The sequence below is a fragment of the Myotis daubentonii genome, chromosome 13, assembly GCF_963259705.1.
Source record: "Myotis daubentonii chromosome 13, mMyoDau2.1, whole genome shotgun sequence".
Taxonomy (NCBI): domain Eukaryota; kingdom Metazoa; phylum Chordata; class Mammalia; order Chiroptera; family Vespertilionidae; genus Myotis; species Myotis daubentonii.
The window spans coordinates 7,389,713-7,408,094 of record NC_081852.1 but is presented as its reverse complement, the minus strand read 5'-3'; the positions used below and the strand labels follow the sequence as shown (position 1 = coordinate 7,408,094).

At 51.5% G+C, this 18,382-nt stretch overlaps 1 protein-coding gene across 1 annotated transcript in view; it reads left to right on the top strand.

Moving 5' to 3' along the window:
• The first annotated feature begins 12,281 nt into the window (after nucleotides 1-12,281).
• The window catches only part of DRGX (dorsal root ganglia homeobox), a 28,118-nt gene continuing 22,017 nt past the window's right edge, over nucleotides 12,282-18,382 (top strand). The window contains exons 1-3 of the mRNA XM_059661892.1: nucleotides 12,282-12,375; nucleotides 16,532-16,629; nucleotides 17,541-17,642. Coding sequence (XP_059517875.1) covers nucleotides 12,342-12,375; nucleotides 16,532-16,629; nucleotides 17,541-17,642 — 234 coding nt within the window. The 5' untranslated portion in view covers nucleotides 12,282-12,341. The remainder of the gene's footprint in view (nucleotides 12,376-16,531; nucleotides 16,630-17,540; nucleotides 17,643-18,382) is intronic.

The following is an 18,382-nucleotide window of genomic DNA, read 5'->3' as shown; positions in this document are numbered from 1 at the left end:
ATGTTCTATTAAAAAACAATTTAACATTTAATTCACTGACTTATTTTTCCTTTAGACAACCTTTTCTGAAAAGCACAATAAAGGGAAAGTCATCCATAAACCCACCACTATAAAGAATCTATCCACCAACTGCAAGGAATGACAATTCATGGAGCTAAATTGGCGTTCAGGTTCAAGATTATGGAGTAGGAAGATCCTGAGCTCAGCTCTTCTCATTGACACCAGAACTACAACTACAGAAAAGCAGCTGTCTCTGAGAACAACAGATTCTTGACAACTGCAGGTATACAGAAAAGCCACAGTGAGACGGGTAGGAAGGGCAGAGACTCAATCTAGTCAGGACCCACTCTATCCCCATTTCCCAGGTGGTGACCCACAAGTGGGAGAAATATCACAACCATGACAACCATGAAGGCCCACCCCTGCAGAGTGAGGGGTCCAAGCCCCAGTCTGGGGACTTGAACCAGGAAGAGAGCCCCCATAATATCTGGAAACCTTCAGGGTTTACATCTGGGAGAGTCAAAGGGCTGTAGAAAACTGAGGTTATGTTTTTCTCAAGGCCCAGTGCAGAGGCAGCGGTTTGAAAAGCACCTGGGTCATATGTGAAGGCAATACATAGTCTAATTGTAGAGTGTGTGCTGGTGGAGGGGCTGTCAGGGACCTGCTAGAACTTTCTCCAGAGTGAGAAGCGCTGGAGGGAGCCATGTTCCCCTTTCTTTATTCTCTTCCCACCCAGCCAGTCTGATGCTGGCAGGTACCATTTCTGACAGTCTTCATTAACCTTGCTAACACTGTTCACCCCACCCTGGCATTTCCCTGAGGACCCATCTAGGCTGGCACCCTTCCAAAGTGGCTCCTGCCTGGTACCCAGTGGGCAGCCTCAGTAGGCACCAGCACACAGCAGTGGGTCTGCATAGTCAAGGTTTTATAGCCAGACACATGAAGTCCTTCACACCAGCATGCCCCTAACAGTTGCAGCCAAGTCTCACAGTCATCTGGGCCAGGGACCCGTCTCACCTGCCAGTGTGTCCATAGAAGTTGTGGCCCAACCACAACAGGAGGTCACACTAGTCCACCCAGGGAGCACCTCTGGACCACCTGGCTCTGGTGACAAAGGGGGATTTCACCACTGTCCACAGGACACCTCTAAATGAAGCCACTTTTTCAAGACCAGAAGACATAGTTGACCTACCCAATATGTAGGAACAAATAGGCAAAATGAGAAGAAGAAAGAATACGTTCCAAACAACAGAAAAAGGGACAAAACCCCAGAAAGAAAACCAAATGAAAAGAAGTAAGCTGTCTACTAGATAAAGAGTTCAAAGTAATAGTCATAAAGATGCTCATCAAACTCTGCAGACAAGTGGATCAACTCAGCGAGAACGTCAACAAAGAGATAAAAATTATAAAATAAGGAACCTATCAGGACTGAATAATATAACAACTGAAATGAAAAATATATGGGAGGGAATCAACAGCAGATCAGGTGATGCAGAAGAATGGATCAAGGAGATAGGATATCAAGGAGATAGGATCAAGGAAATCACCCAACTGGAAGATTAAAAAGAAAAAAGAATGAAAAAGAATGAGGATAGCATAAGGCACCTCTGGGACAACATCAAGTGTAATGACATTTGAATCATAGGGGTCCCAGAAGGAGAAGAGAGAGAGAAAAGGACAGAAAACCTATTTGAGAAAATAATGGCTGAAAACTTTGCTAAACTGGAGAAGTAAACAGACATCCATGTCCAGGAAGCACAGAGAGTACCAAACAAAAAGAACCCAAAGAGACCCACACCAAGACACATTATAATTAAGTTTTTAAAGGTTAAAGATAAAGAGAGAATCTTAAAAGCAACAAGGAAAAAACAACTAGTTACACACAAGGGACTGCCCATAAGACTATCAGCTGACTTTCAACAGAAACTTTGTAGGCTAGAAGGTAGTGGCATCATATATTTGACACAATGAAAAGGAAAAATCTACAATCTACAACACTCTACCCAGCAAGGTTATCATTCAGAATTGAAAGAGAGATCAAGATTTTCACAGACAGGCAAAAGCTAAAAGAGTTCCTCACCACTCAACCAGCATTACAAGAAATGTTAAAGGGAATTCTTCACGGAAAGAAAAGGCCAAAACTAGAGATAAGAAATATATGAAAGAAAAAAATCTCACTAGTAAAGGCAAACATATAGTTAAGGTAGTAGACCAACCACCTATAAATCTGGTGTGAAAACAATCAAAATTGCAGTAAGTACATACTTATCAATAATTATTTTAAAGGTAAATGGACTAAGTGTTCCATTTAAAAGGTGTAAGGTGATTGAATGTATATAAAAAAAAAAGACCCTTCTGCCTACATGAGACTCACTTCAGATTGAAAGACACATATCAACTGAAAGTAAAGGAATGGGAAATGATATTCCATGAAAATGGAAACAAACAAAAAAGCTGGGATAGCAATGCTTATTTCAGATAAAATAGATTTTAAAACAAAGGCTATCACAAGGGACAAAGAAGAATCCAACAATTCCACTATAGGTGCTTACCTGAAGAAAACGAAAATTAATTTGAAAAGATGAATGCATCCCTGTGTTCACTGCAGCATTATTTACAATAGCCATGATACGGAAACAACCTAGGTGTTCATCAATAGATGAATGGACAAAGGAGAAGTGATATAAAAATTCTTGTCATGGCTGAGTAATATTCCACCATGTGTATGTATGTGTGTATGTGTATATGAAAAAGAATGAAATCTTGCCATTTGTGACAACATGGATGAACTGAGAGCATTTATGCTAAGTGAAATAAGTTAGAAAAAGTCAAATACTATATCTCACTTATCTGTGGAATCTAAAAATCTAAACAAATACAAACAAAACAAAATAGACTCTTAAATACAGAGAACAAACTGATAGTTGACAGAGGTTTGGGAAGTGGGGGGATGGGTAAAAAGGTGAAGGGAATTAAGGGGTACAAACTTATAACATAAATAAGTTACAAGTACAGCATAGGGAATACAGTCAATACTGTGGCAGTAATTCTGTATGGTGGCAGATGGTTGCTAGACTCTTCATGGTGATAACTTTGTAAGATATGTTAGTATCAAACCACTATGTTGCCCCCTGAAACTAATATAATATTGTATGTCATCTATACTTTAATTGAAAAAAATATATTCAGGAATTGTAAATTCAGATGCCTTCAGATGTCAGGCCGAAATCATCACTATGTGAATGGGCAAGATGCTACAAAGGGGCAAGGTGTGGACCTTGGCCAGTTGTGTTCTGTACAATTGTTTTCACATGTTAAACATGAGCAAACAAAGCTAATATGGTCCAGTAAACACACACTCACACACACACACACACACACACACACACACACACACACACACTTAGCTAGGTGGCAAACTGTGCATCCTCCACTCCGACTTCCTCCATCCAAAAACTGTTTTCTGGTTAAAAGTGTGAAGGTAGTGAGAGGTCAAGGCCAATGCGAATGCTCTTGGGAGAGCTACCGCCGAGGAGGAGGGAGACAGGCATGCCTTGGACAGAGGAGAGTTGAGCATAGGCGCTGCCAAGGAGAGGCTGGGGGTGGGGGCAGAGGGTGTGGGGAGAGAAGCAACTGCTGGGGTAAGGACAGAGTGCAGAAGCGGCAGGGCTGTGACCCCTGCCCCGCCCCCTGTCGTTTTATGAGTTGGAGGTCACACAGGTTAACTGCCACCACTTCTGTGGGGCATCTTACCGTTTCATAAAGGACTCTGAGAGGGGAATCGTTTCTCTTCTGCAGTTGAGAGAAATGATGTTCGAAAAGTTCAGTAGCAACAGGAATTTGGACACAAGACACCATATCCACTCTACTATTTTAGGCTGCAGAGCGGGGAAAGAGAAGGCACTGAATGGTGTAAGCCGGGCAAAGCAGGCTGGGAGACGTGACCTCATACCGTGGCAGCCTCTCCTGTAAGACTGACAGTGTCCGCCTTGCTCTGCAGAGCGCGTGTCGCTGGCGATCATCTTGGAGGTGATTGCTTGTGACTCTTCCAAAGCCCTCAGCAACATTCAGTCCGAGGTTCAGGAGGGAGGAGACGATTGATTGGCCCTGTTTCATGTGCTTATTTATGGTCTGACTTGTCCCAGAGAGCGTCGAAGGACATGAGACCCGCACTGCCGAGAGAGGCATTGATCGCCAAGTGTTCTGTTTATGTCTGTGTCCTCTAGTACTCGAGCCTATAGATCTTGTCTTACTCACTTATGCATTCAACAGATTTTTATTGCACGCCCGGTGCTGGGCTGAGGGCTTAGAATATCACAATGAGCCTGAGCTGAGCTGACCTGCTCTCCACCTTCACAGCTTTAGTCTACATGGGGACAGAAAATTAATTTAAAAATCACACAAAGACATTAAAAGATTTGAACTCAGTGAAAGAAAAGACATCTCTTTTCTGTTGTCCCAGCATACGGCTGGCACAAGCCTGGTTCTCAGAGAGCAGCTGGCAAAGGAATCAGAGGGTGAAGGAGAAGAGGAATGCCCAGCCGCAGGATGGACGCCTGGGGGCTGTGCTGGGGTCTCCATCCCCCATCCTTGTCCACCCGTGGTGTAGCTGCCCTCCGAAACAGCTGGGGCTCCCCCTCTCTGGCTGGGGCTTCCTGGGCCAAGCCTTCGACAGCGGGGTCTGCTCCAGGGGTGCAGCCTGTCGCTGGAGACCTGGCTTGCAAGCTCCACTACAATGACTATGAGAAGCTTTTCCAACAAGCCAGCCTCCTAGATCCCCGGGGCTTGTTTACAAGTGCATCCTCAGTGCTACGCGCACCGGCCTGCACAGCGCCTTGCCTTGCGGAATGAATGGAGAAACAGATGGATGGACGGGTAAATGGCGGATGCCCTCAGTGTGTGTCAGTGCGCAGTACTGAGCCTTGCCCCGCACCAGGCTTTCCTGTGGGGGGTGGGGGCCGTGGGCTGGCTGGAGACGAGGCTGAGTGGGGGAATTGCCTGACCAGCCTTGCTCAGACATCAGTCAATTTCAGTCAATAAATATTTATGTTGGGATTTAAGTGTGCTCTGAGAGCCTGCTGTTAGGTGAGCTGAGGTCAGCAGGAGGGAGGAGAGGCAGCGAATGCCCTACCTCTGGAGTGTGCTGAGGAGTCCTGCTGTGCACACGTGCTCTGTCCAGGCTGGGCAAGTTGATGGAGAAGAAAGTCACAGAAAGAACCAGGTAGTGTGAGAAAGCAGTGGAGTGGGTGGGACAGGGCAACGCCCTGGAGAGGGGCCACCCTGGACAGGAGTGAGCTGTTCGGAAGGGAAGAGGGGGGCCCTACAAATCCAGGATGGCAAGGGTGTCCCAGAAAAGTCACAGTTGTGAAGCACCTCCTGACGGCTGGTCAGATACGGAAAGACGGGCACCTCCAATCCCACTTGGCAGACGAGGAGAGGGGGACTGGGAAGAAGGCAGAAAACCCGCTCTCCTCCGACTGTAGGTGTTTGCATCATTCAGGTCTATCAGGAATGGGAAGGCTCTCATTGTGTTTCTCATTTTCCATGGAGCAAACATTTCATTCCTTCAGTAGTTGTACCAATTAATCATGCACATTTATTGAACGCTTAGCACGGCAATCAGCCGCGTGCTTGTCTCAGAAGGAGCGAGTCTTCGTAAAAAGGAGCAGTGGCGAGTGTTGAGCCTGAGGCTGGTAGCTGGGAGTCCAGACCTTGTGGCTTACTAGCTTCACAAGTCTTCTCCCCACTCCTCCTAATTCTCTGCATCAGTTATTTCATTCTTTTTTTAAAAAGGCTGGACTGTGGGGCGCTGAAGGCTGATGCTGAGCCCTGTCAGGCCTCTGGCCCTCTGGCGTGGTGGCTCGAACACTGGGGACAGATAGATTGGCCAGGGGCTCTGGGCGGAGCGGGTGCTTCTGCAGAGGAGGGTGTACACTAATGCGGGCCCTCCCACCGGGGAGTGGGCTGTATTGGGAGAGCTGCCCTTCCCCAAAGCTCTCTAGGGCAGCTGATAGAAGGCCCAGTGAGGCCAGTGCCTTCTGGTGGGGACCACATGGCATCGGTTTCCCTTCTCCCTGCCATTCCTTCTCCTTTCCTGGGCAGAATCTCCAGGGGCTGGGTCCTGACGCCGAGAGCTCGGGTCTCTGCCCCCTGCACCAACGCAGAGCGGGTGCTAGATAGGTGTTTGTTGAGATGGACTGAACTAGACTGAAACTCCAGAGGCTGTGGGCTTAGGATAGGAAAGAGATTGACAAAAAGTGATTGTTAGTCTGAAAGCTATGATAGACTCACAGAGGATTTACGTCAGGGCGGGAAGGTCAGACGCCTGCAGGAACTGGGGGAGTCACACACACGTGAGCGGGGGCCTGGAGGGAAGCAGTGTGGAACATGGGGGCCCGTGGTCAGGTGGAGGTGACATGCCCAGCGTACAGGCGATCCATCTGAACTTCTAAGTTTCCGTTGGTCAAATAGAAGACCTCTGATCCAGAATAAAGGCCCGTGTTTACATTTTCTGGCGAAGTGAGTGTGTGCTGAGCAAAGCTGGACAAACCAGACAACGAAAAGGGGAGGTTAGGGAACAAGCATGGTGGCCTGGCAACCAGGAGATGGAAGCCACAGAGGAGCTCTCCCAGGTGCTGCTGATCTGCCAGCGCTCATCCTGGAGACAGAAGAGGCAGGTGACAGCCATAGGTACCCAAGGCGGCCCTGGGAGCATCTTTCCAGGAATGTGGTCCCCCTCGTGGGCCATGATCGTGGCAGGACAGTGGTGACAATAGTGGAACAGCCATAGCTGGTGTTTATGGAGTGGCTGCTATGTGCTGGGCATTGATTTCAGCGCTGTCTTATTTTTTTTCCTTTTATTTTTCAGAGCAGATTTTGGTGCACAGCAGAACTGTGCAGAAAGTACGGGAGTTCCCATGTCCCCCTGCCCCACACAAGCACATCCCCCACTATCAACATCGCCCACCAGATGGGTGCACTTGTTATAATCAATGAGGTTACATTGACAATCATACTCATCCAGAGCCCATAGTTACATTAGGGTTCATTCTTGGTGTCTATACTCTATGGGTTTTAACAAAAGCATAATGACATGTGTTCCCCACTGTGGTATCAAACAGAATATTTTCACTGCCCTAAACACCTCTAGCACCGTTTCCAACCCTCTCACCAGTGCTTGGTGTAGACATTTCTATCCCCCTCCCCAGAGGAAGTCCCGAGGCCCTGAGCGACCAGGTGACTTGCTCAAGCTCAGCCAGCTCCCAGACGGGAGCCAGCTCATGGAGCGAGGCGTGCACAGACTCTGCACCCGCCTGCCTGGTGCAGCGCTCTCCTGGCCTGTGAGGATTAGGCAGCCTGGACCGGGCTGTGCTGTTCCTCAGGAACCACGAGAAAACACTTTGTCCTGTGGCCACTGCCCGCGAAGTTATTGGAGGTCGGCTTGCATTGAAGTAGCTGCTTTCACTTTCTATATGACAGTAAAACTAATGAATGATAGGAATTTCCAAGATAAGAAAACTCATATCTATCCCTGGTGTGTGTGTGTGTGTGTGTGTGTGTGTGTGTGTGTGCTGTTCGTAGTCCCCTGTTCATCTGGAATTTCAATTAACTGTTATTTTTCCCCACATAGTCCATCATATGTAGCTAACCCAAGCTTTCTTGGCAGTTTCTAAAACTACATGACAATGGGATGCGGCGTCCACACTGAGTAGGCACTCGGCACTTCCTGCCCAGGAGAGCCGTGTGGCCATGGGATTACCCCAGAGAGGCCTTTAAAAATTTTAATAACAGAACAACATTACAAGCCACCGGAACCCTTCCCAAACACACAATTAGGAATTCAGTGTGTTTTCTCTTCCTGAAATTGGAGTATTTTATCTGCTTTACCCCATTGTTGGGATTGTAGACATGTTTACTGAAATGGTTTCTGCTAAAGAAAGTTCTAAAAGGGAGGCTGGGAAGAGCTCTGCTGAGAACAATTTAGATGTCAAGTCCAACATACATGTTCACGCATTTGGGCTCAGAAGATGGTGACAGTGGTGCCTCCAAAAGGTTCTCCAGTTTTCCTAAAACAAGCAAAGAGTAAGAAATGGGTACCTTGCCTGGTGTCTGAGCCATCAACCTAGAGCCTCCAATCCCTACATTTTCTAAGGATTTAAAGTTCTTTTCAGGAATCAATTTAAAATAATTCATAGTTCAACAGAAAGACAATTCAGGGCTTACACAGAGAGGCGCTCCAACTTCCAGCGTTTTATTGCTGCTCTCAGTGTTTTTGAGATGACAGTTTTCCCTTCATAGAACAAGTTTAAAATTAGAAAAATCAAACACCCATTAGAGAAAGCAGATTTACTCTCCCATTAATTGATGCGGAGATGTAAACTCCTATCGCCCAGCGCAGCCCCGGCCTAAGCAGGCGCCTGAATTTCCAGCGCAGAGCTGTGCTGCTCTGGGGGAGCCGCCTGGACCCCGCGCATAAATCTTAGGGGCTGTGTGACTCTCTTCCCACTTTTTTTTTTTTTTTTAAAGTGAACAACCTTGAAAGTTGAACTCCCCACCCTGTCTGGTTTCTCTCTGCTCTGCTGGCCAGAGGTACAGTAGCCGCCTGTTTAGCAATCAGAAAATTATTCTTAAAGGGAATGGAGGCTGAGTATTAAACACGGGAGAAGGGGCACTGAGGACCCAACACAGATCGCCGTCTCCCGGAAGCTGGAAGCAGCCCAGGTGCGGTAGGAAGGGCGCTGGTTCCGTGAGGATCTGCTGAAATATGGCCCGTGGTTTTAACTGGACGCATTTCCGTCCTAACAGAAGCCCCTCTAATGTCTTCCGTAGCTTTGCTTTTGGAACACGTCACATTCCTCATTAAAGCAATCACGGTTAAAACATAAAGCAACACAGGATTTATTTCTTCATTAAACTGATGATCCGTATATGAAGCCAATTAACATTATGAGCCTGGCGAACATCAAGTGTAAAGAGGTTAGAGAAAATTAAAAGCAGTCACCTTGGTCTTTAGATAAAGAAAGTACACTTTTAGGTTGTAAATCATCAGAATGTCCAAGCGGGACAGATCGGTGAATTTGGTTAATTGGAAAATACATTTTACGGCACAGAATTAAGGAAAAATAACCTTTTTGTTACTAACACCCCCCCCCCCTCTCCCGGGGTGGGAGTGGGGGTGGGGGTGGGGAGGACGGTAGGAAGGCACACATTCGGTCTTCCCCTCCCGGCCCGGCGGGGCGAGGCAGTCAGGGAAAGGGGTTTCCCGCCATCAGAGTTTGCGGTAGCCTCTCCTCGCCAACTCTGCTGGGTGGTTTGCTTATTCGCTATTTTGTAACAGGAGCCGCCGGCCTCGCGGCTGGGGCAGAGGGGGCGTCGGTTGAGGCGGGTTTTAACAGAAATATAATGACATGTATCCACCACGAGAGGTGTTTTCGGGGAGCCCGGCTGGTTGCCCGGCCAGGCTCGCCTGGGGGACGCTGGGAGGGCCGGGGGCTGCGGGCCGGAGCCGCGCGGCGGAGGCGGGTGGAGCGTCGGTCCCCGCTGGGAGCGCGGAGCGCGCGTCCCAAGTAACTTTCGCGGGTTTGGACTCGCGAATACCAGTGGGTCCCCGAACGCCCGGGATCAGCGGGGCGGGACCCGCCGGCGCGCAGCTCAGGCCCCAGAAGGACCTCGGACCCGCCTCGCTTCCCTCCGCAGCCCGCGAGGAAGTGGTGCCGCTGTTTGGGGTTTGACCGGCCGGAGGCGCAGAAAGAGCGCTGCCCGCAGACCCAGGGCCAGCCGGCCCAGCCCGGGCCCGTCCCCGGCCCCTGTTGCCCCAGCAGACATCGGGGATGGGGCGCGGAGGCTGCGGCTCGGACCTCGCCGGTTCCCGCGGCGTCGGGCGCCGGAGGCCGAGTCCCGGCACAGACCTCAGTGCGCCCGGAGCACCTCGCTGTGCCGCCCGCCGCTGCCTCGCCTCGCTGCACCGGCACCGGCACCGGCTCCGAGCGCACGGGGCGCGCGGGCGGAGAGCTGCCGCCCGGGGCAGGGGAGGGAGCCTGAGCAGGCTTGGGGCCGACTCGGGCGAGCGAGGTGGGCCTCGGGCTCTTCTAAGGGGCTCCGAAGAGCGGGTCCTCGGAGAGACGCCGGGCGAGGACAGCGGACGCGGGCTGCGCCTCGTGTCCGGGCTGGGACAGGTCTGGCCCCTCTGGGTGAAGTGGGCACGGCTCTCTCACGCCCCGCGGGCCCCACCGGCTACCGCCTTCGCCCCGGCTGCCGGCGCGCTGCCCCGAGCCGCCGCCTGCGCCTGCGGAGTCGGTGGTCCTGGCGGAGCCGGCGCCGCGGGCTGTCCGCGCTTGGTACCGAGCCGAGTTTCCAGCGGCTTCTTCCTTCAGCCGGGGCCCAGTCCCGGCGCCGGGGCGGGCATTGCCCGGGGGGGGGCCGCAGAGGCGCCGGGGCTCCGCCGGCCTCGCGGGAGCCGTGCCGCGTCTTCCTCTACCAGGCGGTTTTCCGAGCGGGGTCCGCGGGCCCGGCCCGGCCCCTGCCCTCCAGCTGGACGCGCCTCGCCCAGGCGCGTGTTCCCGCGCGGGGCGGCCAGGCCTTTTGTTTCCAACGCGCTGTGCCGTTAAGGTCGAGGCTGGATCCCAGGCGGTGCACGTCCCCGATCCCCCGCCTGGCCACGGCTCCGGCTCCCGAACGCAGCATTAGAATGTTTATAAAATATTCAATTTATGCAGTCTGTCCAAGAAGCCATTGGCCCAAAATAAAATCAGCAGTCTAGACGGAACACAGACACCAGAACTTATCAACAGTTGTCTGACTTGCATCTTCTGATGCATCTTGAGTGGGTCATAATACCAACTTTATTTTCAGTGGTGCATAAATTAATTACACGCATTTAATAACCAAAATATCATTATATTCCCCCTTTAATATCATAAAGGCTTTCCGCCAGGGAAGCACTTAATAGTGCAGGGGGCCGTAACGGGCTATTATCTTGGTGTAATGCTATTACAGAACCAATTATGCGCCATTAGACTTGCTTTTTTTGCAGTTTATGTGATTTGATCCAATCCCGCGCCCCTGACTTGAAAATTTCAGCCCGGTGCTTTAGAGTTTAATTTTCGCCCAGGCAGAGGGAAGGGCGGTCCCTCTCCGCTGAGCGGCTGCCTCGGATGCATTTTAAAAGTAATTGCGAAGGGTCCCACCGCATATCATTTGCATGGAGAAGCAACCATAAATCCAGGGACCCCTCGCTGAGAACAAAATCAAACTTTCCTTTTGTACGGTCGCTTGGAAAGGGAAGCCGTGTGCAAAAGAGTCCCCCCAAAACCCATCCGGCGGCGAAAATTAGCAGCGCTTTGTCAATTCGAACCCAGGGAGCCGCCTGGCCCGTGACGGGGGCGCGCCCGAGCCTAAACTCTCCGGGAGAAAGAAGGTTTGCGTCCGGGGACTGAAATGGGGGTGGGGCGGAGTGTTAGGAAAATATTGCCTTTTCGCGGGGGTGGTGGGAGTGCTGGTTGTTACTATCCTCTTTGAAAAGAAACGAGGGAAAAGATTCCTGGTGTTTGCTGAGAAATGACGGTTGTTTTTTTTTTTTTTACACCACGTGGGCCATTTGTAAGGCCCAATAGACCTATCCAAGTTACTCGCTGTAGACAGCGCTGGAAATAATCAGATTAAGGCCAATTATGCGTGAGATTATAAAGGCGAGTGCCGAGCCGCGGTGCGCGCTGTAGACAGACAGCAAGACATCTGGCCACTTCCCGAGTCACTTTTCTGGTCTTGTGGGCGCCAGCCGCGCCGAGCCCCGCCCGCCTCCCGCCGTGCCGGGTGCGGACCGAGGCGGCCACGCTCCGGCCTTGCGCGCCCGCCGCCCGCCGAGGTACGCGCGGCTCCCTGCCGGCTCCCCGCACCCCGCGCGCCCGGCCGGGGCTCGGCGGCTCTCCCCGGGGCTGCGGCTCGCTCAGAGGGCCGGGCGCGCTCGCCGGACCCGGCCGCCTGGGTGCAGCGCTGGCTCCGGGGACCCCTGAGAGCCGGGGACTGAGCGGGCTGGGTGCTGGGGCCGGGGGGGGGGGGGGGGGAGGGGGGCCCGGCTGTAGGGGAGGTGACCCGAACTGAAGGGCTATCCCGCGGGGACCCGACTGGAAACGGCGCTGTCCCCTCCCCTCCACGCCCAGCGAGGGCTGAGGGCGTGGGGAGGGCGTTTGCCCGGAGTGGAGCTCGCGGTGCCTCCAGGCCGGGCCGGGCCAGGCCGAGGGAGACTGACTACTGCTGTTTGCTTTGCAGCGGCCGAAGCTAGGCGCCCCGCGGGCCCCGCCGCCACCCTCCGATCCCGGCGTCCAGAAGCTCCGCCGTCGGCGATGTTTTATTTCCACTGCCCGCCGCAGCTTGAGGGTGAGTAAGCGGCCGGGTCGCTCTGAAAAGCCTGCGGCCCCAGACAGGACCCCGGCGACAGTGGGGCCGGCGGGTGGTTGGGTCCCCGCCCCGCCAGGGGTGCGGCTGGACGGTGGGTAGGGGCGCCGCCCCTGGCTCCCTCCCGGTACCCCGCTCCAGCCGCCCGCCCCGTCGCCACCTGCCTCCCACCTCTCTCCCCGCCAGAGCTGGGCGGCCTCGGGCTCTGCCGCAGGAACCAGCGGGGTCCTCCCAGCACAGATGCCCGTGTCACGCCTCTAATCGCTCCCCTCCCTGCCCCCAGCCCAGGGGCCGCATCAATCTTTCACGGTATTTTGCAAACATCCCGAAAACCCAAGGTGGACTGGGGAGTTGGTTCGAATTGTCCTGGGTCGGACCAAGATCAGAACAACCCTTGCAGGCTGCTGGCACCGGCACCAGCACTGCACCGGGCAACATTGCTGCGGGCGGTGGCCAGGGTTTGTTCCTGGCCACCTTGGCCTTTCAGAGCCAGCTGGCCCTGACCACCAGGGGCCCGAGGGCCCTGGCCTGGGCTCATCGCGGTGACTCACTGGATTTCTGACCTCAAATCAACCACTGCTGACTCCCAGGGGCAGCCCCATGGCCAGGATTTGGGTCTTTGAGGGTCTCCAGGATTTAGAAAAAATTCCACCTTAGGATCCCTGTGGTGGTCTCTGTACTGAATTTAGGTGGGGGTACCTGTGAAGGGACAGCTAGGCTCTCCGGTGCCCCCCGGGTGGGGAAGGTAGTCTCCAGGAATGGGTCCTCCACACAAGGGGGATTAGCATGTGCCAGGCAAAGGCAGAGCCACACACTCTGGCCCTTTAGTATGGCCCTGGCAGAGCAGTGGTCTCAGCCCTGGGGCATTCGGACTTTTCTGATTGTGGGAGTAACACCAGTACTTGGCTTTGGCAACCTACTCCTTTGATTTATTTGTGGGGTGAAGACTTGGAGGCCAAGAAATCAGGGAGGCTGGGGCAGGACAGCGGTGTGAGACACCGAGACATCAAAGGAGGCTGGTCCACCTTGCCCTGGTTACCTGGAGCAGTGGCTGAGCTCAGCTGGCCAACGGCACAAGGACTTGAGAAGTTTGTTTCCCAAGGAAGCTTTGGAGAGTTCAGTGGGCTTTTCTAGAGGCGGCTAACGAGGACCAGTGGTTAAGCCCTGCCAGCTTGGTCAGCATTTCTAAGAAGGAAAGGCCGACACTTACCTGCATTTCACCTCCTCTTACCTCCGAGGACCCATGGTGATCGGCGTTATGAAAAGGTTGGAGAGGTACACCCCCTTACATCAGACCCAGGGCTGGAGGGAGACCCTCTGAATATGTGGTGGACACGTCGTCCCTGTACTTCTGAACCTTGGGTCTGGACTGATTGATGCCCAGGGGCCCACCCTTCCGGTCAAAGTGAGGAAGGCTGAGGTTTGGGCAGGTGGTGGGCCCTGTGGGGGACTTACAGGGGGAGCCCTGCCGGCAGGGGCAGGGCGGGCTGCAGAAGCCACTTGCGGAGAGTTCTCGCCCAGCTGGTCATGAGGTCCAGCCCCGGCGCACTGAGCTGCTCACTGCTGTCCGCTGTGCCCAGTGAGCTTCCCTCTCACCCACACCCAGGCACAGGCTGTCTGGATGCTGATTCTATTCAGAAGCAAAGGAGGTCCTTCAGGGCCTTTTGTTTTATCTCTGCAGACGTCCCTAAGCCAGTTTTGCAGGAAGGCTAGCGTTGCTGGAGAAGGTGATCTGCTGCAGCGGGAAAGGCTGAGAATAGAATTTGGATATGACATCTCATTATAGCCTGTCAGCTTTTTACTTTTAATTTTTTGTTAATCTGGAGAGGCATAAAGTAGAAAGCACAGCATGGTTCAGAACCACACTTCTCAGATCACTTTTTGCGGTGTTAAATTAAAAAGTGCTCCATATAGCTGCTTAGGAAATTAAAATAGAACAGAAACCTAGGTGAAAAGTGAAATTCTCTTTCACTCCTCCTCCCCGCCCCCCGAAAAGCACTTCTTGTTGCTGGTTTCTTGTCATTCCTCCAGGAAAAACAGGCTTTTACCATCATTTATATATTTTTCTCTCTGTGTGTTACACATTGTTTGTACTGAAATCATACTACCAAGTCATTCAGGACTTTGCTTTTTTCATTGCATAATATATGTTTGGAAGATTTTTTCCATGTTGCTGTATCCTGATCTCCTGGCTTATTTTAAATAGCCGTGTAGTATTCCACCAGATGCCGTGCAGAATTGTCTCCTGATGGGAACAGTGGTTGTTTCCAGGTGATGTTTATTACCATGTTGCCAGGGACATTCTTCTCTCTTTATATTGCCACCCTGTATATAAATATATTCATAGATTAAATGTCTGTACGTGCACTTATATTTTTGACAAAAATGGTCATTACCCTCTCACAAGGCTACACCAGTAGATGCTGCTACAAATAGGTGAATGGCGGGCACGTTTCAGTACACTCCTATCACGATACCCCTGATGTTTTTTGCCAAAAAAACACGGTGGAAATAATAGTTAATGGCTCTGTTTTGTTAAATTGTCAACAAGATTTAACATTTTTCATAAAATTATTGACCATTCTACTTATTTTTAAGTAAAAAGCTCTTCTCATATTTCGTCTTTCCTATTGGGTTGTCAATCTTTGTTCTTATTAATTTGATGAGGCGTCAGCCTTTTGTAAGATTCAGTTGGACGCACAGTGTTTCATTAAGGTATTATGTGCACCCGAGGTGAGCCAGTGGGGACCAGCGGGAGCGAATCAGGAGACCGAGGCCGATCGATCGTGATGGAGACCCTCAGAGGCCGTCCCACCCTCACCAGCGAGGCCCTTGTTCCACGGAAGCAGTGTGCTATTCCGCAGAGTACCGGGAGTTCGACTGCCGCGAGGCTGCTCTTTTAAGCTTCTAATGAACTGGAGCGAAATATTTGTGACTAGGGTTTTGAAGAAGAATGCAGTTTGGACAAGAAGAAGGGGGGAGAAGGTTTCAGCAGAGAGTGGGGTATTCTGGCAAAAAAAAATGTGGCCCTGGAGAGTGGAATAATAAGTAGGAGGGACTCCCTTTAGTAGATGGAGTTTTTTAAAGCCTAAAGGATCTTGCTTCTTTGGGACTGAGGTCCTTCTGAGGGATGTTGTCCGGGCATCGTGGCTCACCGGCTGCTAATGCCGAACGCGCAGTGATTCTGAGCCCAGAGCCCATGGCAGGTACAGCATTCACTGGCTAATGGGAGCTTGCTCATTTGTTTTCCTAAGGAGCCATTGTGGACTGTCAAGTAAATGGTGCACATTTGGAAAATGATCTGAATGCACATTTGGGGCTAAAGTCTGTTCCGGCTTTACAGGCGCTTTGGAGGCTGCTGGGAGGACAGCGGAAAGATGCCCTTCTTTTCAGGGAAGCAGAAGCAGCGGGCCCTTTCTGAGCCCGGTGAGAGGGTGGGTGCCCTCTGAGCGCGGCCCTGTGTAAGCCTGCTTGGAATTCAGGACAGCCACTACTGGGGCAGATTCTTGGTACTGACATCTATAGAACAGATCCGCTACAGTGCTGATGAACTGTGACCAACGATAATTAATATTCATCTGTAAACTTCTTACCTCGTCGTGTCCTGAAGTTCTAGGAGAAAAGTGCTGTGACAAGCTCTTGGTGTTTTCCTTTCCTTCTCCACCCCCAGCCTTTAACCCTTGTTGTTTGTAGAAATACAGCAAGTAGACTAACAGGTGAGCAAAGGGAAGCAGCAGCTTCTATGCAAGGCTCTGAGGCGGGGACTGAGGCGCATTGGACAGACTGCAGCTGGAAGCTGGGAGCTGGAAGGTGGATGAAGCCTCCACCTCAAGCCAGTGGCCCTTGCTTGAGACCCAAATTTCTCGACAGGAGAACTGGGCTGTCTTGGGAAGTAAGGTCGCCTCCCGCCGTATGAAATAGGCATAGTTGGGGCTAAAGGCATAAGTTATTGGGAGAGACAGAGCACAAGAGAGTGGAAAAGAAGGGGTTTAATAAGAGGAGCAGAGAAGACACTTTGGGGCAGTCGGAGCTCTGTCCGGAGGGGACGGGTTGATGCCTTTGAATGAGCCTGTGTAGCCAGGGGATGGTGTGAAGACTGGGGCCACCTGCTCAGGCTGATCCCCTTTGCCCCCAGCAGGCACTGCGCCCTTTGGCAACCACCCTCCCGGAGATTTTGACGATGGGTTCCTGCGCAGAAAACAGCGCCGGAACCGGACAACCTTCACGCTTCAGCAGGTAATGACGGTGTCTTCCGCAAGGTAGCTGTCTCCCGCAAGGTAGCTGTCTCCCGCCTGCGGAAAAATCAGTCTTAGCTGCTCCCCTTTGTCTTTTAGAACAAGGCCAACTGGTCATGTTAACTGATGAGCTGCGACCTTCTGTTTTCTCAAACAACTTATGTGTCAAGGAACCCTTTTCCGGGAGAGGGCAGAGGACTTTGATTATGATCTCAGATCAAGTGAAGAGGCAGAACTGATTGCACCCATTCGCCCGGGGCTGATAGTTTGGGGAGCATTTTAACATCAGCAGTGTCATTTGAACCTTGAGAAGGCAGGTAGGACATTCTTGTCCTTGGGTTGGTAGATGAGAAGGCTGGAACCTAAGAAGTTGGTGGATCTGTAGAAGGTATTGTTGCCCTAAATGGAAGGGCTACAGTTGCAACCCTGATATTGTGTTGCCCGGCCCTGGCCCTGCTCTTAGACCTGCTCAACTTCTGGAGCAAACTGGAGCCAGGACGTGCTCACCCCCTCACCGGCCGTTTCCCTGGGACTGGCCGGCAGCAGCTGCAGGTGGTTCTGCTCCTGCACCCTGAGCGGAGGCCGTGCGGATTGCTCTCAGTCACAGGCCACCCTCCCGTTTTGATTCTTCTGAACATATTGAAATGCCAACGCATATAAATACTCGCACTTCTCTTCTTACTTCTACTTCTTGGGGGAGCATTGAGGTTGTGAGCAAGACTTAGCTCCTAAGTTGTCAGTGGTTGAAATTTTAATTCTGTGGGATCTCTTCAAACAGCTCTTTCCCCCTCTTCCTTGCCGATGTGATCTGTGAAACAGCTTCCTCACCACGGTTAGCAAATGTGAACTATGCTCTGCTTCCTCTCACCTAGCCACAACCTCTCATCAGTAAATAGTCCTTCCTTTTACCAGCTGGAAGCTCTGGAGGCAGTTTTCGCCCAGACGCACTACCCCGATGTATTCACCAGAGAAGAGCTGGCCATGAAAATAAACCTCACGGAAGCCAGAGTGCAGGTGAGCCTTCTGTTCAATTATTTAACTCCCTAATATTAAAACTGGCAAACTTTTTTTTTGACATCATGACTGCAGAGTGCACATTTGGCCAAAGAAAGCAAATGAAGACTATCTGTCATTTTCATGATGCACTTTAATAACATCAACATAATGTGGAATATTAGATTAGGTTGATTAATCGGTCATTCATAATTAACTAGTGATAATGTTCTACACTAATTTGTCCGCGTCTCTAAGGTACTAAATTACATCAATGCACATCCATTTCCTTGCTTTGGAAAAAAAAAAAAAGAGCTGAGATGCTATTCTCAAAGCAGCTCTGACCACTCTGGGCGAAGGCCGGTCAATTGCAGAGAACTGTGTTTTCAGATGGGAACAGGGTTAGGATCTGCTTTCCAGAAATTGCATTATGGCCAACTTTTCCCCGGCGCGCGGACTCTTTTAGGGAAGTGAATCCGAAGATCGTGTGCAATTTAAAAATCTTTAGAGGGCGGCAGCGAAAGGGCTGCTGAGAGACGAGCGTGGCCTGCAGTGACCAGCTCCGAGCAGGCTTTCTTTTTAGAAGCCACACGCGGTTACGTTTAAGTGCAGAGACCCGCCGAGCCCAGCAGATGTGCCCGCGCACAGGGGGGCACGCTCACAGCGCTGCCTCTCCAGGCCAGCTAGTCTGAGCACAATTATATATTCATTTTATTTATGGGGTTTCCTCCATGCTGTTTTTGTTCTTTTTTTATGTAGGG